The 26,516-nt window shown below is 40.9% G+C and overlaps 1 protein-coding gene across 1 annotated transcript; it reads right to left on the bottom strand.

Annotated features, from left to right (window-relative positions):
* LOC111588913 (neurexophilin-1) lies at positions 1-24,371 on the bottom strand. The gene is made up of 2 exons (XM_023299522.3): positions 23,817-24,371; positions 1-5,709 (listed from the first exon to the last, which is right to left on the bottom strand). The coding sequence occupies exons 1-2, from the start codon at positions 23,871-23,873 to the stop codon at positions 4,936-4,938; spliced, it is 831 nt and encodes a 276-aa protein (XP_023155290.1). The 5' UTR covers positions 23,874-24,371; the 3' UTR covers positions 1-4,935.
* Positions 24,372-26,516: the final 2,145 nt, after the last annotated feature.

Here is a 26,516-nt window from a genome sequence, read left to right as displayed (position 1 = left end):
TTGAAGTGGCTTCAAGTACTTTTGTGTACTTTATTGATTTTTAGAATGTTGAAAACCACAGTTAATGCCATCATATCATCCATACAGTATATCATCCACATGACAGAGAAAGAAAACCATGAGGAACAAATTTTAAAAAAAGGTAAAACAGACAACCTTCACTGCATGACCCACATTTAAATACAACTTTATTCAGATCTGAGGACTCTTAGCTTTAATATATATATACTTTTATATATATATTTCTTTTAGACAGCCTGATTTTGTTACTATTCTTTGCAAACGTGGACCAGTGTTGTTTTGCAGTCTCTAAGGCCAAATATCCACATGTCTGTTGGCCCACGATGGGGTCAATGATAAGGCTGCTGCTGTAACAACACTGCCCATTCCTCAGCAACATGACTGTCTCTTAAACTTAGTCCAGCAGCCTTTGTGTTTAAGTCGCCCCAGAAAGGCGGAGAGGGTGGAGTCTTGGTGAGAGTATTGCTGTAAATCTGAGAGGATCAGTAAGGAGCAGGGAGCGGGGCTTCTTCTCAGTGGGCAGCCCAACATGTGTCCTTGATTTTTCTACATGGGTACAGTGCTCTGGGCTCATGTTGCCCAGCTTTGATTCCATCATGTGTCGAGCATCCAGCTTCTCTCCAGACGTCCTGCAGGACGGGGGTGCTGGGCGTAGTGGTGGGGAGGAGTATTGAGGTTACTGGGGCGTATCTGTGTTGGGCACTCCGTTGGCATGCTCTCGAGGAGATTTCACGTCCTCCCAATCCAGGGGCTTATGTAAGATGCTTTGAACAGGAGAGAGGAAAATACCTAAAAACCGGCACATCCTAAGAATGTGTGCGCACTCGCATTTGTTTGATGGGATATAGATACAGAGAGAAATAGATAGAGAAGGAGAGAGGGGAGTTCTCACTGCTGATGTTCGCTTGGCTCGGTGTTAAGCTTGCAGAGATTAGCCAGCTCAGCTCAGCACTGCGTGCAGGAGGGCGGGCGGGGCAGCTATGAGGAACTACCCTCAGCAGGGTTCAACTCCGGGGTAAGGGAGGTAGAGCCGGTATGGAGGCTGAGGCCAGTCAGCCGGGGTCACACAGGAGGAGAGGACGACAGCGGGGCGGATGACTGAGTAACATGGACATCTGGAGAAGGGAAGGGACAGAGAGAGCTGGAGGATGAGGAAATGGATGAACAGAGCAGAAGGCAGTGGTTCATTCATGCTGGTTGATGCATTTTAAGCACATTCTATTTCCTCCAGCAATAGAGCAAAAGTACAAGAGTCAGGCGCATAGTTGGAGCTGCTGCCAAACCTATGCTGTATGTTCCACTGGGACTTTCAAATAAATACCGTACAAACTGTAACTGGAGTCAGATCAGTCACTGCTCACTTTCTCATAGCTTTCTGATTCATAGGGAAAAGATTCTTGATTGTGAAAAACTCACATTGTGGTGTTGTCAGTAAGCAGGGCATCCAAGCATATATAAAACATGAGCTGAGATAAAAATGCAAAAGGAGATGGAGGTTTGACTGGTCTGGCTAGTTGCACCTCACTATCAGTCTGCTATAACAGTGTTTTGTTTCTTTAAAACAGTTGCACATCTTGGGTGTTGTTAGACCATGAATGTTCTGACTGTAGCTCTGTGCAAATCACACATTTTATAGTCTAAGTGTGTACTACAGCTGCTAATTCTTGCAGTACTCATACGGTTGAGACATAGTGCTTTGTCATAACATTGTGCCTAAAACTTTGACCATCGCAGTCTTATCTTCTCTGTTCACTCTCAGTTCAAGCTTGTTTACATTTATGTGAGTCATTGTGATGTAACGGCCGAGATGATTGGTGGTCAGCGTGGCCAGAAAAGCATGTTGGCTTAAATACTGCAAAATTTGCAAAAAAAATTATCTACATTTGTCAGACTATGCATTAGGATATATTGAATGTTTTTTTATGGAAGTATGGACATTGGATACTTGTTTTGGCAGAACAGTTTCAGTCGTAGCGATGAAAAGTTTATAATTACAATTGGTTCCACCCAAATGACTGCACATGTGCCCATGAGTGGCAGCAAGTTACAGCAGCCTCGGCTTTCTTCCTGTGTTTCTAATGTCTTTTTATTGTTTGTCGTGTTCTTTTCTACACTAATCTCAGATGTACTTGTGCAGTTATGCAGGTGCAACTAGTGTGATGACTTAAATGTCTTTTGATGGTTATTTTTTTAGTAAATGTATCTGCTGAGGGATTAATCAAGTTTATCTTAAATGAGAAAATGCCACAAAAACCAATTTGTGATCAGACTTTTACCAATAATTTGATATTTGGTGCCCAACAGTTGAAGCCTGTCTATACTTTAGCTCTTTGTAGGATTTGCTCGTGGAATGTGGCTTTAGTCTGGCTGTAGCAGAACTTTATTTAATTTATATTGGTGAAATGTGTCAGTGCATTGGTCAATGCTGCTTCAAGAGTTAAAAGATTAGTCAAACCAAGTAGGATTGACGACTGCTATCAGAAAACGGATCAACATTGGAGTTCTGTGAGATGGAATCTGGGATTTAGGTCCTAAAACTGTAGTAAAATCAGATTCAGCAGATAGATAAACTAAATTTAAGACTCATATAGTCCTGTCATTGATGACTACATAAAGGTTTATGACCAGACATACAGAGGGTTGTTCCATGATATTTATGACCAGTTGCCTGGCAAAAAAAGCTGTGTTGTCCAGAAATGTATTAAGACGACTGATTCAACCTACAAGTGGAGGAGACCCTGTCGTCCTCAACTTGTCATTTCCAGCGTAGGTTGCTGCTCAGATTGCTGCTGTTGAGGGAAATTGTGACCATGCAGAAAGCATAAGAGGAGGAGACCACTTTCTGAAATGAGTGGTTAATAGCAGTCCATACCTGCAGCCGGTGAGTCAGACCAGACAGAAACAGATGAGCAGCGTTTCCAGCGACTGCAGGTGCTGCAGCTGTCTGTCCCCTGCAGACATGTCGGTGCACCGCTGCTGCTGCTGCTGTTCGCTCTGGGTCACAAGTTGCTTCATACAGAGCGGAGCTTCCCCTCCTCTTTAACAGCAAATTAAAAACTAAGAGCTTTGATGTGCAGATTTACAGGTCTTTGTTGCTATCTTTAGCCCTGCGACTGCATTTTCCCTCCTACTCCTGTTCTCCCAGCTCGCACAGAGCAGCCAAAGCGATGCATTTACGTCTCGTCTCCCCACAGGGGCGACGGCTTTGTGGTGACCGTTCACTGCCGCCGAGTCCACCTGGGACGCCGGCGTGCAGCTTCGGCCGAGTGCGTCCGGATCTCAGCGATGTCACAATACATCAGCGTCAACGCGGTGATCTGATCTCGCTGTTTAATGACCCTTCACACCTGTCTGGTGACTGTTAATGAACCAAGAAGTCATCGTGTCCTCATAAACAGGACAGTTGTAACCTCTGCGCTTACAGAATGTCAGGCCGACTAATTCACAGCTCCATTGTGGCGCTGCTCTCAACTGATATTGTTTGTGAACGCAACATGAGACGGGCCAGCCAGTGGCCATTTATCTTAATGAGAGCAGTTAACTCTGGGCTTGTGGCTCGGCACAAAAACACAACAATCCCCGCGAACGTCCTCTTATCCTCCTTCCCCCTGACTTGATTTTTAGGAAAACATTTTGCCCTCTCGTTGAAACCTTAATTAGTTCTAAAGGAGATTAAATTATATGTAATTATTATGATAATATTTTCATTTATTCAAGATAACGGGGCTGACTTTAGTGAACACAGTATTTGTCGGGAGAGAGCAATCTCCCTCACACAGTCAAAGTTATCAAGGCGTGAAATCAGGAATCCTGACGGCAACAAAATGTAATCTTTTTCATACAGAGGGGACAATAGAAGGCGCTGCATACTTTCCTTCTCCACTTTAATTAAACGAGCTCACTGAGTCTCTCTCTCCCCCACCTTGCTCCCTCTCTCTTAAGTGTGGAGGGCCAATTCTATCTCCATGCTGAATCTAGTTATTTCCCCTCATTCTGAACTTGTCTTAAACCCCTGGCCCTGAATCTCTGTTGAGCAATCTCTTTCTTTGTAAATCGTATTATTTTTCTTTCCCCCATCCTCCTCCATCTCTATATTTTTATTCTCTTTTGTTGAAATGTAACTGAAGGATATATTGTGATTAGTTTTGGATGGTAAACACTGCATATTGACAAGGACACAGGAGAGGGGGGTGGGGGACACTTATGTTAGAAGAGAAACTGAGTAGAAAGAGAAGCTTTCAGCATTGTTCTGGGATGGATTTTTAGTTCACGTAGAAAATATGCCCTTTCAAAAGACTGCGAGCGTAACCTGAATGATCCTCCGGTTGGTTACACTTTACATTCATCTGCTCTTTGTGAGGAAAAACAATGTTTCATGTTCTCCGTGGTACGTTTTTTGCCTTTACAGTGGGAGATGAGGTTCGTAATCAAACCTGAATTCATATGCAACTCTCCAGTGGATCACATCGGAGCATTTAAATGCACACTTTCACCTAAATTGCTGCCTTTTGCAAAAGAAAAGAGCGACAGTGTAAAGGGTGATTAAAAGGACATTCAGACAACATTCACAAATGGCTTAATGGAAGAGAGAAATAGCTGGCGAGAAGTTGGCATTTAGAAACTGGATTGAGGTAAGAATGTGCATGTTGGCGGTGTTTGACTTTCACTACCAGTCCAGTTAATGAATGCTGCAGTTAAGCATTTCAAATGCCTCATTATCTGCATACTGTAGTTTTTGTTTTGCATATATGTTTTTACATCTTACAGTAATCAGGCTACAAAGAGGGTTTTTTTTTAAGGTGTCTCGCTGCCACTGTGGCTTAAGGACAATTCACAGCCCAGCAGTCGCTCCCACTCATCCCCCTTTTCCTCTCTCCTCCCGCCTCTCCTCCCTCCCCCCTTCTGAACAGTCTTCTAGCCCGAGGGCAGGTAGGGCATCTCGTTGTGGTAGTTGTAGTCCGGGCAGACCTTCTGCACCAGGCGGTAGTCTGTGCTGTAGAAGGAAATGTAGATACAGATGACCTTGAAAGGCTTAGAGCAAATCCAGGACACATGGCTCTGGATCTGCTCCTGGAAGCAGGTCTTGGATGGGTCGTAGTTGCACAACGAGGTGCGCTTGCTGCGATCCACTTTCTCATAGTCCACGCGGCAGTTGAAGATCTTGGAGTCCTTGGGGTAGACAACGCTCTGGCGCTCCAGGTCGAACTCCACCGCCTTGACAGGAGGCACCAGGCTGACGGAGATGTTGCCCTGGCCCGTGGAGTTGTGCCGGAAGTAGACGCTGAACGTGCCGTTACCGTGATCCACAATCTTGCCAGTGATGAGCAGGTTCAGCCTCACCGTCTTGATGTTGGAGTAGAAGTCACCCCAGCCGAACATCTTCTTGAACTTGCCAGTCTTAACAATCGGCCGACGTTTGACCCTGGAGCTGGAGGCGTCGGGTTTGAGCAGATCGCTGCCCAGCATCTCCCAGAACTCCTGTTTAGAAAACTCCTGCTTGGAGAAGGGGACCGGGGAGCGGTAGGGCAGCTCCAGGGAGGTGGCGTTGGCCGCTCGACTTTTACTGTGCAGCATCCAGCGGCTGAGGGGCGAGATGGGAGCCTGGCCGCTCAGGAGGCCCACCGTCTTGGAGGAGTCGTCCGGGGAGCTCTTGGGGCCGGAGGAGTCGTCTTCTTGACCCAGTGCCACCTGGAGAGAATCAGAGGAGGAGAAGAAGATCGAAGGAGAAAATAGAGAAAGAAAGTAGGCAGTTATTAGCGAGCTAGAGAGAAACGTGGACAAAAACCAAATTACAGATTTAATCGATACTTAATTTACCGTTCATACCTCCAGTGGTGTTAACCGTGACATTCTATCAATGTTATATATATAAATAAATGCTTGAAATTTTTACAGGTATTGCTATTATTACATTCTTTTGTTTACCGCGGTTGCGAGAGAAAATACTCCCTTTATGTCTAGTTTCCACAGAGCCGATGTAATTCCCTAAGCTCGCACGTAATGGGCTCATATGCCTCCTTTGAGCTACTGGTGAGGCCACGGGGATCAAAGAACAGATTCAAACAGAAAATCCACACCGAAAACCGAATTCACATGAAGTGTTCTCGAGCAGTTTAATCAATATTTGTGAGGGCTGGACAATTTTCTACAAAGGCTGTAAAACAATAAAGCTGTGTCATTAAGAAATGCTTGCTCAAGTCTCAAGTTGGAGGTTGATTTATGTGGTTATAAGATATTTCTACGTTGCCAACTTTATCCGAGTCCTCACTCAAACGATCTCATTTTTACTGGAACTAAATAAGAGGATCATCCAACTGGAAAGAAGTTGTTCTTACATGAAAAAAAAACCCTTAAAGGAACAAAGTCAAAGAGAAGAGTAGACGTAAGCTGTGTTTCTTGTTTTAAAGTGAGCTTTTTGCTTCTTAAGCACAGCGGTGTGAGTGCAGGGGAAACTATTATTGCCTCCAAACATTTGGTTGGAGGATCAAAGTGTTTGAGGAAAGGGAGGTGGGCAGGCGGGAGGGCTCGAGAATAAAGTGTAATGTCCAATTAAGACTTCCAGTGTTTTAATTAAAGAAAAAAAAATTTGTATCGGCACACACGCACAAAGCTGTCAGATGTTAACATCAACGGTGGGGAGGGGAAGAGGAGGGAGGAGATAAGATGGTGTTGCTGTGCTCAGCAGGAGCTTTGTGAAGAGTGTGTGAATGTGAGTGCAAAGTAATGGGTAATTATTCAATGGTAATGATCTATTAACAGGTAGCTTCTGTCTAATGTGCCATGGAAGTATCCTGCACCATCGTGTTCTTTGGATTTCGTCGGCAGAGAACACAGACACACAAACATCGTCGTTTGTGAATTTTGAGTTGTGGTAAATGCAAACAATAAGTGATGCAAATGCTGTGTTGAGTTTGTGTATGCGTGTGTGCGCTCAACCCGGAGAGATTTTACAATGATGCATAATGCATGCATCCCTGTCTGCGCTCTGATCCATCTACTGTCTTGACTGCCAGGGCTTTCTTATACAGGCTTAGTCAGGATTATTAAGTCTGACTCATTTTTATTCCATTTTATGCAGGTTTTTCAAGCTCGCTCAGATTTGTTCACTCGCACTGCAGTCAGTCAGCGATATTGATTTTCTGTCGCTCTAAAAACATGTATTTCCTTTCATAACGATGTGTATCGCATTTCAACTGCTTCCGAAGGATTCCCGCTGATGTGGTTGTGGTCTGGTGTTTGGACTCAGACGAGAGGACCCCCCCCTCCTCTCCGTCCTCGACTTGCCTTAATCTGGCTCTGCCCCCGCCGGGGTGTTACAGGCCGGACGCCTCCTGCTCTAGTTACCTGTCTGCTGCTACGCTACACTGCTGCTCAGACCCTGCAGCCTCCCCACAGGGCCGATAACCGCCTCGACAAGGACTCCTTCCTCCTGAATCAGATAGTTCTGATAGCTTCTTTGAGAATCCCGAACTCATTAATAATGAACAAAAAACTGAAAGACGTATTGATTTTAATCTTTTCAAACATGTCTTTTCTCAGAGTTGAGGGGGGGGATCGGGGCCAGACAGGGTGACTTTGATGACACACCGTTCCCCACGGCTCCTATTGAAGGACTAGTTTCTGTTTGATTTCTCTTCTTCAATGAGCTGCTGGCTGCTGGGCTCAGAGGGTAGCGCTCTGCCTGCCTCCCCAGATAGCACTTAAGAGCCCCCGTGGTGTCCTACAAACGCTCCCTTTAGGGTTCTCGAAAAAATATGTCACACTTGATTCCTACTGAAACTGCAGCTTGGTTTTAAGATGCTGATCATTTCGCCAGCGATTCTCAGATGGTGCCAACACTCGTATCTGAGCAAAAACATATTGCAGTATGCTTTGTTGTAGCTCAGACATTAAAAATCCCTCCCTTCTCTGCTTCCCTCTCTTCATTAGAGAGCCACAGACGCTGGGCTGCAGGAGAAGAGATGAACTGAGTGTTGTGCTATTGTTGAGCAGAAGATTTAAGTGTCTGGCACCACTGGAGGTGTCGGATTCAGAGCACAGCATCATTGTCAAAGACAAATGTTGGAATGAGCTTAATACAGCGGGAGTGACTGCTAAAGTAACAGAACAGATCCGGTACAGCCGTCCAAGCCACCATGCCTTTAAATACAGCTGTGTGTCTGCAGGGAAATGTGTTTATCTGGTGAATGATGCATCTCTCAGGTCGCTGAAGTCCCACGTTATACAGCCGCACTCAACACATTTTTCCTCATTAAATAACAAGCGCTACTTTTCCACTTCCATTCTGAAAAAGTGCACACTGCTACAACTCTCTCGCCACTCTGCATTTAACGAGCAAAGTATATGAGGTGTAAGATCTAACAATCAGCACGCTACCAACTTTGACTTATGCATTGTAAGCAAATTGAAACAGAGTAAAATAACCTCAAAGTTCAGTGTTGTTTTTCGCAGTGGCAAAAGATTAATAAAGTGCTTCACTTCAGTGAGATGTTTTCACATTTTAGCTCTCATACCTGAAAAGTCAAGTATTAATGTTGTCTGCTTGGGGTATTTATATTATTCATTTGCTTTCGCATATATAACACAGCGCATGAAATCATCCTGTGATGATGTAACTCAAATAATATAATGTTTATTGGTCAACAGTGTTGCAAAATTAACTCTCTGAACCCCAAAACCCACTGGCGGGTTTAAAAAGCATGTTTTGTTTTAGAAAAATCACCCAAATCACACTGTTTATCAAAGCCAGAAACTGTAAAAATGAGAAAAATGAAGAAAGAAAACCCAAAAGAGAACCCAGAACTGATTCCTCTGCTACCAACAATCCTGTGACTATAATATAGGTTCTTGTGGCTGGACTGCAGGTTGTGTTTACACAGAGCAGATAGATATAAACTAATTAAAAATAAAAGTTGCAAAGTATCTATAACATGTGGGACACCTATTTTTCGTCCAGTATTGGTAAAACGTGTGAGCACTTACTGCCTTTAAAAAATCAAAATGACACCATTTGCCAGAACCAGAAAATGTAAAAACGTTAAAAAAAATAGTTTGTGTGTTGAACTACTTTTCGGTGAAGCACCGTTCTGTTCAAAAACTTGACTAACTCAAAGCTGAAAATCACAATTTTTGATTATAATTACAGTATTCTAACTGTCTGATTTAAAAATGAGCCAAAATAAAGCATTATGTCTGACCAAATTTTGTAAAAAAAACGCAATATTTTGTGCTCCTCAGCACAACCAAAAATCTATGACTGACTCCTCTGTGCTAAACAGTTATGTGACAAAGATTTTGAATTTCTTTTGCCTGAACTGCAGGTTGTGTTTACACTGAGCAGATAGGAGACAGGCACGGAAATGAATTAAAAAAATAAACAATAGAATATATATATATAGTATGTGGAGCCAACACTTATGGGCTCTTAGAACACTTAGAAAAATTTTAGGCATGTCGATTGCAGGTTTTGCCAATTTTTGCAAAATAAATGATCAAAGACGTACAATTATACTTTTCTTATGTTATTTATGGCATTATAAATTTGTCACACTGCACAAAAGGCTTTTCTTAATTCTCTCCACTGTCTCCACTATTGTGGCTTAAGCATACTTGAAATGTGAGAATAAAAAAAACATCATTTTTTAAAACAAATTAATAACTTGCTGAGAATCTTGCAATGTAAACACCTGAATCTTTACTGAAATGGGGATGATAAAAGGAACTATGTGTCAAATTTTCTGTATTGTCATGGTTGTGCTGTTTCCATAGAGGTGAAAAATGAGCTCACAGTGAAGGAAAACGTGACAGGAGCAAAAAACGCCCACAAACTGCTTGGAGTTCAAATGGCTAAAGACGTGTTTTAAAGAGTTAGAAAAACTGCAGCTTTAAAGTCCAAGCTTTACTGGAACTAGGTGTAAAATATGCACCTGGAAGCAGCCACACGGTGTAAAACGGCGTCATCTTGCTGCGAAAGGCTCGGAGCAAGTTTCTCTCTGTAAGTTTGCTTTGTTTCATGAAGCTTGGCGAGATGTACCCCGGCTTTAAGTACTGTAGGCAAAGTGTGGGCGACGGGCAGTCAGGTCTGAGCGAGGGGGCGGAGGTTCGAGGTGATTCTGTCATTTGTCATGTGCGCTAAGTGAGTCAGTGAAACGGCTGGAGAGGATGGGAGGTGGCTGCAGGCTCTGTCACTGTGGTAATTGTGAGTCATTCGGCCTCAGTGAGCAGCAGCCCTGGGCCTCTCTCCCAGCAGGGAGTCGAGGGGAGGGGAGGCTTCCTCACCAGCCAATAATCAGCCTGTTACTGTGACAGGTACCACGCTTTAACCCCTTCCCCCCGGTGACAGCAGCACTCTGTGTCCGTAATGCAGCACAGAGGCCCGGGGTGGAGGGTCCACTTAGCTAAAATCTGAGCCATAACTCAAGGGACTGGTGGCAGACCAGCGTGGAAAAGAATACCAAGTCCACGTGCTGCAGATGTGCAACATAATGTACTTCAGAGATGCAGAATAGTAGAAATAAAACAAGCAATGCACTTGTCAATTCAACAGCTACTCTGATTATTGATTATTTCACTCCTTTTCTGACGTTCTTTCTGAGTTCCGGCTTCTACAGTGTGAAGTTTTGCTGTTTTGTATAACAGGAAATTGAATATCTCTGGGTTTTCAACTGTTGGCCAGACCCAGAAAAAGAAGAAAAAAAAAAAGCAATTTCAAAATCTTTCCTCAGCTCTTTGGTGACAGTGACATGTTCAGATATTTTATAGAAGAAAAAAAATGTAATTTTAAAGCAGCTGCTGCAACAATAGCTGTATGACAATACATCAAATAACTATGTAAAACTAGAAAAAACACTTATAACAAAACCACAGAATTCTGAACTATCTGCGCTTCTGTCCTCATCTTTACATTACAGCTGCAACAATTGATCGATTCAACTCTTAATTAGAAACTACTTTGATAACTGATTTATACAGTTTGAACAATTTTTTAAAAAGAAAAAAGCCTAAATTCTCTGATTCCGGCTTCTTATATGTGAATATTTTCTGATTTATTTTCTCCTCTATGACAGTAAACTGAAAATGTTTTGCATTGTGGACAAAACATGACATTATATGATGTCATCTTGGGCCTTGATTTACATTTTTCACAATTTTTGACATTTTTAAGAGTGAGTACACTGTAAAAAAAAGAAACAACAAAAAAACTTGTATATACTGGCAGAAATTAACATCTTAAATAATTGAATACTTTTCCATACTTAAAATAGATTTTCTCTGTTTTTAACTGCATTTTTTAAAACAATTTTCTGTTAATATACAGATTTTCCTTGTTATGCTAATGTACAGAAAATATTTAATAAAATCCCAGAAAAAATATTAATTTACATATGCATCAAGAATATGTACTTTTACAATTAGTAATTTGAAAAAAAAAAACTATTATTTTGCAGATATTTGCCATGAGTATTATTTAATTATTACTGTTATTTTCCTTTAAAAAAAATCTGTATTTGAGCGTCATATTTTCCTAGATTTATTTTAAAGTTTTTTTTTTAACTCTTTACGTAATGACAAAAAAATTTGGATATATGTCAAATATTTTTAGATGTTATGCACTGATGAAAGACTTCTATACAGCATATTATACAGGATATTCTCAATTATCAAAGAAATCTGTCAAATTATATTAATGGTTTCATATGTCATAGAAATTGCATTGTATAGAAATTAATTGACAGTATTAAACTTGAATTTAACCTAATCACCTATAAATTAAAAAATATTTGTGAAATTATACATTTGCATTGTAAAACAATGGAAAAATGTAAATTAAATTATTAGTTACTTAATATTATTTTACATTAGACATCTGGATTCTTTAAATTCATGTTGTAGTTTTATGTAATTTTTGGGATATTTTTCTGTATTTCCTGGAAAAAAATTTGTAAACTAAAAAGTGACAATTATGCAAATGTACTTTTTTCTTTTCTTTTTTGTATGCAGTGTAGAGCAATCAGATCCAGAGACGACAGAATATTTGACTTCATCAGCTGGACACCAACACATTCACACGTTGCTTTGTGTCTATTGTGTGTTAACAAGACAATTGTCCACTATATTACATTTAAAAGTGATAATATGAAGATGTTGTGTTCGCAGGTTTTTTTTGCTGGCCCCAAGTGGTCATAAATCTGTCACTGCACGTCTAAATAATTTCTATGGGAACACCTGAGCTAAATTTAGCTGAAATGTGACTATTTTGTAACATGTAGCTTCCATACAACTGATTTGTTCCGCCTCACATGGATGCATGATCTGGAATAATGTAAAGTGATTGATTGATACAGAGACTCTGCCCACTGAGCCGCCCAACAGGGCTTAAAGCACATGCTTGTCCTGGGGAGCTGACAGGTTCAATAAGCACTCCACTTTCCTCTGGCTGTTGAGCTGAAATCTTCATCTCTAATATGACATCAATTTTTAATTAAAGACCCAGGCAGCTCAGATTTCTTAAGTGTCCGTCAAGGCTTCATTCTTTTTTCTCCGCTCTCTTTCTCCAGATGTAATATGCTCACTGCAGGAGATTTCTCTGTTACATGATTAAAGCCTGAAAATGGCTGTGCCCTTATAACTAATTATTCTTCTGCCTAGTGTAGATCCAAGAAGAGGTGAGGGAGAGAAAGGTAATTTCACAAGAAACAAGCCATTTGACTCTTAATGAATAATTTACTCCAGCTACTCAGAGGTCATCAGAGCTCAGATCTGCAGTACAAACTCACTGCACTGAATCTTTGCATTTTAAACTCTTTCTGCATCCTTCACCCTTTTCTCCCAGCTCATTTTGGACAGGTTCAGTTGTGCCGTCCCGGTGGACTCGGACTCATTTTGTATGCTCAGAGTGAAGCTGGGCTTTGAATTGGCTATCAGATTTTTACATTATAAGATATCGACAAGTGGGCAGCGCGAGGAGGATGGAGAGCAGCGGCGGGGGACGGTTTCTCCCCGGTTCTTCCCTCCAGGGAGTCGGCAGCAAAGCGTGGGCTGATGGGACGCAGCTGATTAAAGCTACAGTGTTCACACCTGTCTGCTAAAAAAAATAGAAGTCGTCTCCTGCAGGTTCAGGTATAAAAATGCCTTTTCATCAATAGCTGTTGTCTCACATAAACTACCATTTTTTTGGTTAAATTTTGCACCCTAATACCTGCACAGCTGCAGGTTTGACTCCCCAACAACAAGAAAAAAGCCGATAAAAATGCTTCTGTCATTGCTGCACAACTATTAATATGCTCTTGAGCAAGACAGTTGAATTGGTGTTAAAACAGACAGTGGTTGAGCTGAGCAGCTCCCAGCTGGGAATGTGTGTAACTGTGTGAATGCACTTCGTTTACACTCAGAGAAGCTCTAAAAGGTATTGAATCGTGGGATTCTCTCATTAGTGGGCAGCTGAAGGGACACTGTCACTTCACTAACATGTAGAGGAAGAGCTAAATATGTCCTCGGTGAACACAAATACACTCCTGGTTGCTTTGTCTTGCATTGCAGGCTGCATATAGAAGTACACACCTTCCTAACACGCTTCATTAACATGTGACAAACAGCTCAGACACTCAGAAGTCTGAAGTTCCAACTGCCTCAGCGCACTTCTAGCTGAATTTGGACTTTTTGTGTGTTTTAAAACCAAGTGTGAGCAGGAAAGTGAAATCCGACCACAAACGCTTGCTGCTGAGACATTTGACACTCAACCTGACAACAGGTTTTAAACTGCAGTTCATCTCAGCTGGATCAGACACGATCTGGAAATGTCACCTGAGAAGCAAAACAGTTGTTCAGACTCCTGCTTTGAGTTGCACATGACCTCCAGGAATTCAGGCTAATGAGAACTTTTGTTCAAAGGACTTTGCTAACCCTAAGGAGTGATTTTTTGCATCGGTCACAGTTTTACTCACTGTGAGCTCATGTTTCATTGCAAAACAAAGTCCTACGCCTCAGTGGAAGCAGCACAACCATGAAGGAGAGACTGCAAGCATCTCTTTTGTGCAGTATGATAACAGTTATAATGCCTTCAAGTGCCCACAAAAAAAGAGAAAAAAACAGAAATTATCTGGTGCATGTCTATTTTTTTAATATTGTAATATATCATAGTGTAAAAAAAAAAAAAAAAAAAAGTGAAAATCTGATAATAAGGGTGCCAACAAAAAATATGATGAAAACCGGTATAGATAACAGAAAATATCTGTAAAATAAGCCCGTTTTTAGCTGATTTGAATGTAGTAAAATTGTGGTATTTTTCAGTTACATTGTGTTTGTAAAAACAGATTTTTGATGCCGACATTATGCACAGTTTTGGCCTTTTTTTTTTTTTTTTTTAACAAGTAACACTTTTTTCTGAAATTTAACTAAACACAAAAAACCTGTAAATTACCAATTAAAATTAATTTAAAATTTTAAATCCTTAATGTACTAAATTTTTCTTTCAAATAACAGCAAATATTGATAAAATAAGTATATTTTTGCAGATTTAAATACTGTAAAACTGGTGTAGCTTTACACATTTTAAAAAGACAAATTCCCATTGATAATAATACAGATTTTTGATGTGGACATAATATGCTGTTTAGACCTATATATTTTTTTAAAGTTAAAATGTAAATCATTACATTTTACTGTAATTTTAATATTTATTATATGTTACATATGAACACTGCTTGCATTTCAAACCAGTTCAGCCAAACACTCAATGAATTTTTGTCATGTGACTGTTAACTGAGTCACTAATGGCTTCATGGTTACACTAAAGAGTACAGAATTTTTAGTTTTTCTTATAATTTGTTTATTTCAAACAGTTTATTTTGGGCAATTTTTTAAAATGGAACATTTAGAATATATTAAATACATCAAATATCTCAATCAAAGCTACATTTGGATAAGTTTTCCAATGGAGCGGCACATCACAGAAAGGTAGTTCAAAGACTTTTTCAAAGTTGAAAATCCAGTGATTTCTCTGTTTCTGCTGTTTGTAGCTCTGATAAATGGTGTAATTTTATGCAATTTTTGAAAAGAAAAGATCATTTTGGAGTTCAGAGTTTTAAATGTCAATAGCATAAGAGGAACAATGTGTGCTGCAACAACAAAAAATTTCAAAACAAAAAGACTTGACATTGCAGACTGTTTTTCTTTTACCTATGCGTGCATTCTTTCCTTCACCTTAGCAGCTACAGTTGTTTCAACCTGCAGCAAAAGTTTTCGTATGTGTCATTGTTGAAACATTTGCGCCATAGGCCTGAGAATCTTTGCTAAATAGAAAGAAAAACGCACAGTTCTTCACAGGGTCACAGTGAAGTGGGGCTTTTATAAGTGCATGGCAGCTCAGATTGATTTTTCCTGGAGCAACAAAGGTTAAAATAATTACTGTCCTATATTCTACAGCAATGCACTCTGAGTTCACTCCAGAAATCAATGTGCTCTGCAAAAAAACGTCCCCATTATCCATTTTATTGTACTCAGCCAAAAAAAGGAAGAAAAAAAATTCCCTCATCCCTGTGGCTGTGCACCACTTTAATTGGAAACCCCTCTAAAGACCCTCAGCAGGCCTCGTCTGGACATGTGCACCACTCTGACCCTGAAAACCAGTGTACCGGTGCCGGCCGGGCAGCAGGCCGGTGAGCTACACGCTACATGTTCATCCATGCAGAACAGGCTGTTTACAGACCTGAATTGAGAATATAAATGGAGCTTTTGCTTGCAGGGTCTCTGTCCAGTCACACCACCATGAGGTCAGTATGAACCTCAGAGCATCGGTTTCCTTTGCCATTAAACTGCACTGACAGCTCCCTCTTCAAATAAACTCCCATCTCCTGCTCCCACATCACCTTCTCTAATATTGTTGACACGTCTACAGATCTCGAAGCAACGAGGCTCCATTCAGTCTTGACACTTTGCATCCTCACAGTACCTTAAACCAACTTTTACTACCGTCGGCTGCAGCAGACGCTCTGTGAAATTAAAACGTCTGTTATGGATTTTCCCATCCTTAGTTATTCCTCTGTGTGAAAGTCAAGCGCATCTTTATCTGGATCCCTCGGGAGTTACACCCACTCGTTCTACCCGAGGCTGCGAGTCATTTTTCTTTAAGCTGTGCACTGTAATCCACCCTTCACTACCCGAAACCGCCAGACAAACCTGCAGATTTTTCTCCTTCTTCTTGCAGGGGCTGCTCTGTCTCCCAGAGAGCAATGCCACAATAAATTGTGCTGGTTTTGAGGCAAACAGCGGATTGTGTCTCAGGACAGCTCGGCGCTTCGCTGTGAAGGGCTGTCAGTGTGTCAGGCAGCGCTGCAGACTCCCCCTCCGTCTGTGGGGGCTGCTGGAAGCCTCACTGGGTGGTCAACAGCTGCACCTCTGGGGTCATTTCCAGCTGTGGTTGTACAAACTGTTTCACCTCCACAGGCAGGTTGTCCAGCCGCTGCCTCCTCATGCTCATATAGTGCTTCTGTGACTATTTGTTGGGTAATGGTTAAATGGAATAGGTTAAATAAGATATACTGGTGGCTTCCCTTCAATTTTAAGGACACATTTAAGCAGCAACAGTCCTAAGATTATCTGTGCAGCTGCTTTTCTAAATGCATTCTCAATGCAAGGGTGCCAGCAATCAGCAATGACAAATTACTTAGCATGTTTTATTTAAAATGCTCTGGAAAAAATGCAAAATTAGAGGCAGATTCAGAGGTTCATGAAAATAAACAGAAGCTGACTGATGTGAAATAATAACTGAGCAATTTGGTTTTAGTGAATTCGGAAAACTAGTGTCAACGTCAGAACAGTTACTATTATTTACAATTTTTCACGATTAATTAATTTCAGTATTCTGTCTCATGCAGTGTCCAGCACCTGAAGATATCAGTGTTGCTGTAGCAGAAGGCTGCACAGTATAATGTTTTAGCATCAACATCATGACATACGGCATCACAATGCGTGCAATATGAAGTAATATTATAAGTAATATTAATGTAATCATGCTGCTGTTTGCAATTTGTCTGCATGAAAACTCTGTCTGCCAGAACATTATTTACTCCCGTTTAGGGGTTTTGGAGTTTTTTAAACTTTATTTACGAGACACAGAGTTTGTTGGAACAGGAGAGAAAACACTGAAAAGGGAGATTTGATTGTAAAAAGAAATCCATTGTGTGGAAATATTTCAGCGACAGAAACAATATCTGAAAACAGGGACTCTGTCAGCAGTGTTTGCTGTTGTTGCCACCACAGGAGGAAACGGTTTGTTTAGTGATTTAAATCACAAACACAAAGCTCTGCATGACAAGTATCCAAAACTATTCTGGATAGTGTTTCCAGTGTTCTACAGTATGAGAAAGGTTCCCAATAGCTTTTTTAAAAAAATATATATTTTCAAAATTTTCTCAACAGATGCATTCCATAACAAAATCAGCCACATGAATATAGAATCATTTATTCTTTCAAAAAGAAAATCATCTGGTGTAAATATCTACTTTCTCATATTGTAATAGATATCATGCAGTGTAAAAAATATATAATTTTTTTAATTTTTAAAAAAAATTTATTTATTTTTAAGTGGAAATCTGGTAACCAGAGTGCCAGAAAGAATCTGGTAAAAATTGTGGAATATTGCAACATTAAAAACATTATAGACAATAGAAAATATCTGTTAAATAAGTCAGCTTTTAGTGAATTTAAATGTGCTAAAATTGTGGAATTTTTTAATCACATCTTTTTTGTATGATTTTTTTTCTGAGTTTACTTAATATTATCCATAATTTAGGAAAGCATGGAAAACCTGAAAAATAGCAGTTATTTAATTTTTTTAACAATTTTTAAATCCTTAATGTCCATATTTTTTCTTTCAAATAGCAACACATATTTCTAAAATTTTTTTTTGCAAATTTAAATACAGTAAAACTGGTTTAATTTTACACATTGTAAAAAAACACATTTCCATTAATAATGATATAGGTTTTTTTATGTGGACATAATATACTGTTTAGGCCTGGTTTTTTTAACATTGATATGCAAATTATTACTTTCTTCTGTGATTTTGCTAGCTAATATATGTAGTTTAACAAAACAGAAAATCTAGAATTGTTTCAAGAAATAGTTTTTTTTAGTTTTTGCAGTCTATAAAAATAAAATATCACAATGTGACTTTTTTTCTGACATTGTACAGCCTTGTTGTAACATAACATAGAGAATAACTGTGACAGAATGTTCTGTTGAAAAGAAAAAAACTGTTTTCATCAAAGTCGGGTCATTCTACATGTCTCATTTTAAAGCATCCCCCAGATTTTCAAATTCTGTGAAAAACAAAACATTTTACCATCCTCACTGCGACCTTAAAGCCATCAGTGACTCAGCTGTTCAAATTACAAAAATTCTGAGACTTTTTGTCTGAACTGCAGGTTGTTTTTATGCAGAGCAGATATGAGACGAGTACGGGAACAAATTCAGAATGTACCACAGTCATATATATCAGGAGTTTGTGAGTGAGATGTAAAACTTTGGCACATATAATCAATTGTGTGCATGTTTAGGCACCAGTAAGAGAAAGAAAATGTGCTTTTCTAACATTGGTAAACTGGGCCATGAACCTTCTGAGCGCTAAAACCTGCTGTAGGCTTTAAAAAGCATGTTAGCTTTCATAAAAGCAGCAAAATGACACCATTTGATCAGATCCAGAAACTGTGACAACAGAAAGAACAGTTCACTCCTTGACCTACTCTTCTGTTATGTACTGTTTTGTCATAAAAGTTAATTAAACCTAAACCAAAAAAAAAAAAAAAAAAATCAAGATATTTCATCATAATCACATTATTCTGCATGTCTAGGTTAAAAATAGCCCAAAATAAAGTGTCTCGTCTAACCTTATTCTGTAAAAAAGGAAAAATTTGTGTTCCTTAATGAAATCAAACAGTCATGACTGATTACTCTGTGATCAACAGTCATGTGACAAAAATTAGAGAATTTTTGGCCAAACTGGGTTGAACTGCAGGCTGTGTTTACACAGAGCAGATAGGAAATGGTATGGAATCCAGTTAAAAATATAACAGCAAAATATTAAAATATATAGTATGTGAAGCGTCCCCTTTTTTTCCTGTATTGGTAACACACATGGGCATTTATTAAATCATTGTAAATGCGGATTCCAATTTTGTTCGGTACTTGTAAATCATAATCAAAGAAATTCAACTTTTGTTTTTGCTTTATGTATGATTTATGGGTTTTTAACTGCACAGAAGACATTTTTCAGTTGTCTCTACTTCTAGTCATGGTTGTTCTGTTTCCATAGAGGTGCAGGACTTTATATTGCAGTTAAAAATGAGGACACTAAGTAAAAATGTGACAGGAGGTAAGAAAAAACTCCAAGAATCCGCTTGTGGTTGAGAGGGTTAAACCGATGGCTCATAAAAGCAGTTGCATATCGAGCTACACTGATGATGAAGATGCGACGTTGCGATAATCGTCCCTCTCAAATCGGCCCCTTGTGATCTTTTCTGTTTCCACTCGGGGGGGGAAAGTACAGGACAGATGTCGTCAGCACGGCAAACTGTTCAGTCTGCTCCCACTGTGCTTACATTTCCACACCCACCCTTATGATAGAAATTTGACAATTATGAATGAGTTTAGTGTTTCCAGCATCTGCGTGGGACGCGAGGTGGAAAGGGGAAGTTTATGAGCTCTGACATGCAGATTGCAGCAGCGATGGCAAAGAGGACGAGAATGAGAAAGCCGAGGAAAAAAAAATTAGTATTCAGTCTGCTGCCGCTGCTGCTGTCTCACATTTGTGACTGAATGCAATATATGCACTATCAAACTGAGCTTCTTTTCTTCTTCTCTCTCTCTCTCTTATTTGTGTTTTTTTCCAGGTTTGAGGTGGTATTTCTGCTCATCCGGGGATGAATCTGCTTGGACAAGGTCGGCGACCCTGGGAGGCGGACAGGTATCTGAGAAACATGAATATAAGAGTTTGTGACGGGTCAAAACGAATAGATGTGGTTAGAATTAGACAGCCTCTGCTTTTTAACCTCGCACACAAATCTCCAGGTTAGTGTGTCTCGCTGTCTTGTGGTGTTCCAGGAAAACTACACAGGCAGAAAGCTGGGATTTAATGCCTTTTGTTGTCTGTGTGTTGTGCTGTTATGCCATGATTCAAGTCTGCACTCTGTTGTGTACAGTCCCTTTGTTTTGAAAGGGATTTTTCTCTCTGTGAAGCTTTTAAGACCGTAATTTGTTTTTAATTGATGTGCTGTAGTTATATAAGTGTCTCCTTGCTGGCGGCAAAGTCAAATGGAGGGTGATGGTGGAAGTTTAGAGGACGCAGACCTCGGCGGATCCTAATTTCTCGGTGCGAATTCTCCAAAGTGCCATGTTTTCTTTTTCTTTTGCACAGAGAGGAGTGTGGCGTACGAGCCTTGGAATATGTATGAATGTCTCCACAGAAATTCAATCTGCAGAAAAAAGTGACATTCTGTGCTCGGCTACAGAGGTGAAATTCAGTTATCAAGCGTGATGGCCGGCGTCTGCATCTGTGCAGAAAGCAATCAGATGGAGTATAAAGCGGTTCTGTCTCTCACGGCCGCACAGAGGCTACCTGAGGCGATCCCTCGCAGAAAAAAATCTCGTGAGAAAGAGCATCTGTGAACTCGGCGTGAGCTTGTACGAAGAGCCGAGCTCCTGCATCGCTGGCGATCTTCACTACATGAAGGTTGCAGCATAGAAATGCTCAGGAAATAAGCTCTTTTGTGACTCTGCAGCTGGAATAAAGAGTAGAGATGTTTGTCTCCTTGCGAGCAATATTATATTTGAGTTGTGTTTGCATTTTTTTTTTTCCAATTAAAATAACACTTTAACCTGGAATGTAGAGTAAAATTGGATTTCTGGGTGGAAGTGGTCTTGAAATAATTGCAGGGGAGGAGGGAGGAAGTGTGCAGTTCAGTGGAGCAGCTGAGTTCAGAGCAGTTTGAGAGCTCTTCATCCATCTATTGGTAGTTACTCAGACCTTTGAAAGAGAGAAGAGCTCCTCCTTGACCTCGCCCTTCCCAAACTTAACCAGACTAGTCTGAGGGATTCAGATTGTCTACCTTGTGTTGCTGCAGCTGTGATTAGACGCAGATTAACATGTTTTCTTGGATGTTTTCTCTGCAAAAAAGACGAAAAATATCTGACTTTGAGTTTGCTCTTTGCATCTGTCTGTACCTGTCTGCTGCAACTTTCACATTAGATCTGAAGCAACGAGTCCATTAATCAGTAAGCTGACTTACAGAAATGATTCAAAAAACAGCTTTGATTGTTCATTTTTCATGCAAAATGTCAAACATTTGATGATTACACCTTCTTAAATGTGACATTTTGCTGCTTTACATTATGATAAACTGGATGCAAAAGGCCAAACTGCAAATGCCAATGAGCACATGTCACTATTTTCTCATCTGTGAATTGTGGGAATGAAAGAGCCGAATAATCAGAATAATTTACGTCGCCATTGCTTGCTGTCCACTAATCTCAAGGACAGTAAAAGGACATAAAAAAATCACACCACCATCCCCAATCCTCCTCAGATTATTCTACTGATACGCGCACACACCAGCTGAATGCAAAGCTTCACTGATGAAAAATAACCGCTGCCAAAAATGAACATAATTTCTCAAGCAAGTCAATTATACAGCTGAGCTTGTGTAATATTATTCCGAAGTCCACATTCAAAACGCAGAGAATAATTAACATTTGAAACACATCATTCATCACATCAACAACAACCGGAGTGGCACCCGGAGTTAATAGTCGTCTATATTAGTAGCCATTTGCAAAAAAAGAAGCAAAAAAAAAAGCCTCCCTCGAGACAACCTTCACCAAGAATTGCGTAGCTATTACAACAGAAATCAAATTTTTAATGCACAGTAGGCTCATGCGAGTATTAATCACTGCTCTGTTGCATATAAAAAAGTTAGTTAATTTATTAATTGTGCTGTAATTTATCAATGTCACAGGGCTAATGAATTAGCCAGGATCTCCTGCTGAGGGATGCCATGTACGTTTTTCATGGATACATGGCCTGGCGAGGCACAGAGGAAAAAAAAACCCCAATTAATTTCATTATCATCAGCCACAGACCTGGTGGGTTACAATGGGCTGCAGCCCTGCAGCTCCCAAAATGCTCCCAGAACCAAGACAACAAGTGAGTGTTAAGCCTATTATCCCCACTCTTGTATCTAGTTATACAACGGCTGAAAAGGCGCTCATCCCCCCATATTTTAAGACAGCGTGTGGTCTCTCGTCTTCCACAGAGAGCCCTAGAATCTGTTTAAAGAGCTCAGTTTCAGCCAAGCATATCTGTGAGCTACAACTACTCGACCTGAAATCACCAAAAGGGCTATTACTTTACTCTGAGCGCCGGAATTATACCTTAATACCAAAACCACAAGGTCATCCTTGAAGAGGTGCCGTCACAAATGGATGCATCCAGCTTGAATGTTTCACTCGCTTGTGTTTTTATTTTTTATTTTTTTACTCCCTGGGCCCTGCAATGATTGAGCTCCATTCAAGCCCAAGGGTTTCCGAACAGAAGGATGTTTTCAAGTTTTCTCATGTGGATCCCGAGCTGACTTCTCATTAAAGGCTGCTTTTTAATAAATCTGCAAGCGTACATGAAAGAGGGGAGTGGGTGATCCAAATTCGATTGTAAGGTTATGTAATGCTGGAAGTACTTATTAAGGCAACACATTCAGCTCAGTGTTTTGCACATTGTGGTGTTGTAGGTCAGGGGCATCCCGAGGAACATGTAGTGGTTTATTTAGGTGAAATATGCACTGGATGTTTTCTGTATTGCCTCATTTGCTCAATTAGTAAACAGAAAATGGGATTATTTCACAGTTAATCCTTCATTTATGGTAGAAACTCTGTCTTTCACCACATTTAACAGTATGTTGAGAGTCATCACAGTCAAAAAAAAAAAGAACTTATCTTACATTTCTGTAGATTTTGACAGGGAAAAACATTTATCTCCACATAGTGCAACCACAGGCCCTGAATAGTGCTTGTAGTAAATGAATGCCACAGTAAAAATGTGATAAAACATCTTGAGTTCTTTTTTTAAAGCCTGACATGTGAGCTACTGGCTTCTTTCTTTAGTTTACATGCAGTTTCTTGAGTGCTTTAGTATCCTAACACACGCTTTATGAAAGAAACCATATACAGCTAATTATTTCTATCGCTTTTGCAGTGTTTGTTTTGCCTATTTTCTTGCCTCCCTGCAGTTTAATCGATTCCTGCCACATGTGTACCTTCTGTTTAATCAGTCAGGAAGTAATTATCACTTTCATGTGCTGCTGCACACTTGAAGCGGTCCAACAACGCGGAATGAATGACAGGCAGGAAGTCTGAAGTGGCTCCATTTACGCACAGAGTACCACAGACTGGAGGACGAACACCGACGGCGCGGTGCGCTCCAGCAACGAGTGCGTCCTGGGAATAGAGAGCACCGGAGCCACACGGGGGAGTCGGAGGGAAAGTTATTCTGTTAATATTTAGAGGTGAGGTGCAAAAAATAGCAGCAGCGAACAGAACATAGCGACACAGAATTATGTCCGCACAGAAACGACCTGCTGATTTCTCATCTGTGTGCACACACATATCCCATATCTGCGAGTTTGGAAGTTTTCGCAGCGCCTGACGCACACATGGAATATGAGGTCATTCAGAGCAAGATATGTGACTTTATCCCCCCCCCCCCCCCCCCCCCCCCCCCCCAACATTCACACTTTATTTTTTCTTACCAAACAAGCGGTTCCGTTGAGGAGGAGCAGGATGAAGCCGCGGTTGGGACGCATCATTCCGGCGCGTAAAACCCACAGCTCCCCCCTCCCCGGTCGAACGAGCAAATAAATTTGAATTTAAAAAAGGAAAGAAAAAACTCCCGAACACGGGCTTCTCCTCCTTCAAGAAGAGGCTCTTCCTGATCTCTCTCGGCTGACGCACGGTCCCATGTCCAAGGCAGACTGAGCTGCTTCCACAAACCTTAAAAAACCGCTGGAAACCACCTGGTGTTGCCTCCTTTTTTTGCTTTTCTGTCTTTTCACTTTTCACCAATCCCGTGTTTGAGTCAAATTAGTTGTGCTGTGGGAAATCCATGAAGGCTGGTATCATCCATGCAGAGCCCAATGAAGAGATCCCAGCTGAGAGTGAGGCGGGCGGAGTGGGAAGTGATCATGTCTGGACGCTGGAGATCCTGGAGGGATGGAGCTGCAGCCTCCTGCACAAACCGAGCCGATGCTGAGGCTGGAAGGAAGCGAGCAGACGTTTTAACGCTCCCCTCTCTCTCTTTCTGCCTCTCTGTGTGGGTGTTTGTGTCTCTCTCTTTCCTCTCTTCCCCCTTTTTTCCCTCCCGCTCTCACCCCCCCTCCCTTATCTCAGTATCTCCCCACATATCCAGCATCTCCCTCTTTCCCTTATTTCAGCTACTTTCTCTAATCCCATCCACTCGATACAATCAAATAAGAGACAATAACAATACATAACCAGCAGCTCCACAACAATAAACATCTGTTCGCTCACTTTTGCATCTGCTTAGCAGTATTTCTGGCAAGTTTTGTGGGCAGTGATCTCCAGTCACTGCTTATAACCATTACTGTGGGAGGAAGGAAGCCATTGGTTGTGGATCTGATTTCACTTTGTCACAACAAAAATGCACAACTGTCACACGAGGTAGCTGTCAAAATCTGGTCACATCATATAGTCTCCAGAGGTGGATCGACATACAGATTGAACCAGTGGCCGCCACCTCCTCGCTGAGGTGTGATTAATAAAGACTTTCCCCATAACACACAGTTCATTAGGAGCAGGTTAATGGACTGAAATGCAGGATATCACTATGCCAGTCCCTTGACACCCAACAGCTCCAATTCTGCTTAATTAGACTCATAGATGAGCTTTACTGTCTCTCCTCTATCTGACAGGCAGCAGCAGAAGGAGACCTGCTGAGTGTTTTCAGTCTCCAGGTCACAACCTTGTCTATCCGTGTTGTTTTGTCTCCGATCAAGCCCTTTGTCTCCTGTTTCTCCTGCACCTGCTAATAGTGCTTGTAAAGGGTTAATCGATCTCAGTTCGGGGGGTTAATTGGCTCCAAGGGATGTGACCCCTGGAGGTGGGAGGTCAGGGCCTGGAGGAGGTTCACCTGAGGAGAGGGAGGCCCTGTCAATCCACCCAGACATCAAACAGTTTTGTGAACAAGAAACTCTTAAAGTCTCACATCCAGGTCTGCTGCTCATTATGATGCAGGAGATGCTGATGAAAGGTGGGAATGAGCTCATCGACTTAGGAGATTGCTTGATCGCTCCTCGTCTCTCTCCCTCTCTCTCTCTCTTTCTTTTTATTTATTTTTTTTATTAGATTATTTCAAACGACCGAACGTGTCTCTGTATAATGCGAGCCGGACTCTTCAGGGTACCGGGGAGCTCTCCGGGAAGAGAAAAACAGCAACCTATAAAGGGAGATCTGCTCCCCGGCCCACAATCTGAAGAAACAGCAACCATAATAAAACTCCTTCTAAAACGGAGCACGTTCATTTATACACAGACTTTCACTCCTGCACATAATTATAGGGCCATAACTCAGTCTGTAGACTCTCTGGGGAACAGCCAGACAAGCGGCTGCTATTTTTTACTCACTTGAAGAAAAAAAAGAAAGAAAAGGAAAGCATTGTGGATGCTAAGATACCGATCATTTGACACCAAGGATCGACTTATCTTAATGTTGTTTCACAGACGACTCACATCAGCATGACAAATAGGAATGTGTGTTTGTGTATTTCCTTTTTATTCTGCTCTCCTGCCAAACTCCAACAATTGTGCTCAATCATTGCATTGCTTGACACGTAATCCTATTTCACAGTATAATTCAGTTTGAATGTGGAGCTGCAGGCAACAGACTGCCTGGTGAGATGTCACAGACCCAGACTGCAGGCTTCATAGCCGAGCATCGGCTGCCTCCTAGTGTCTGTGATCACCTCTGCAGCCTGAGCATGAAGGCAGAGATTCAGTCTGTGGGTGTCAGTCGAAGGGTCGCTTCCTCCAAATGTCACACTGAGCTGTTTTCTCACTTATTTCTGGTGGTATGTGGATATTTTAGGCTTTAGGTTTTGTCTTTTAATGGCATGATGACATTTCAAAGAAGTACTGTTAGTCTCATGAAGAACTCTTGTGGACTTTTTAACCCTTAGTTGTGCTTTGGATCAGTTTTTTTCATGAGCGAAGTCCAATTTTGTTAATTCGAGGGGTCACACAATACGGGTTTTCACCAGTTATTAGTAATTTAAGTAATGAGGCCCGTAACTGATGTTTAGAAGTAATATAATTTACAAAAAACCCCGGAAAATCTTGGTGGTCAAGATTGAGAAATTTCTACGTAAAAGTTAATCTAAATATCTTAATTTATGTTTTACCTGTGTTAAACTAAAAGAGAAGATATCAGCATTGACC

The sequence above is a fragment of the Amphiprion ocellaris genome, chromosome 19 (genome assembly GCF_022539595.1).
Source record: "Amphiprion ocellaris isolate individual 3 ecotype Okinawa chromosome 19, ASM2253959v1, whole genome shotgun sequence".
NCBI classification, from domain to species: domain Eukaryota; kingdom Metazoa; phylum Chordata; class Actinopteri; family Pomacentridae; genus Amphiprion; species Amphiprion ocellaris.
Note: the sequence above shows the minus strand (reverse complement) of the source record. Positions and strands in the feature narration are given on the sequence as shown.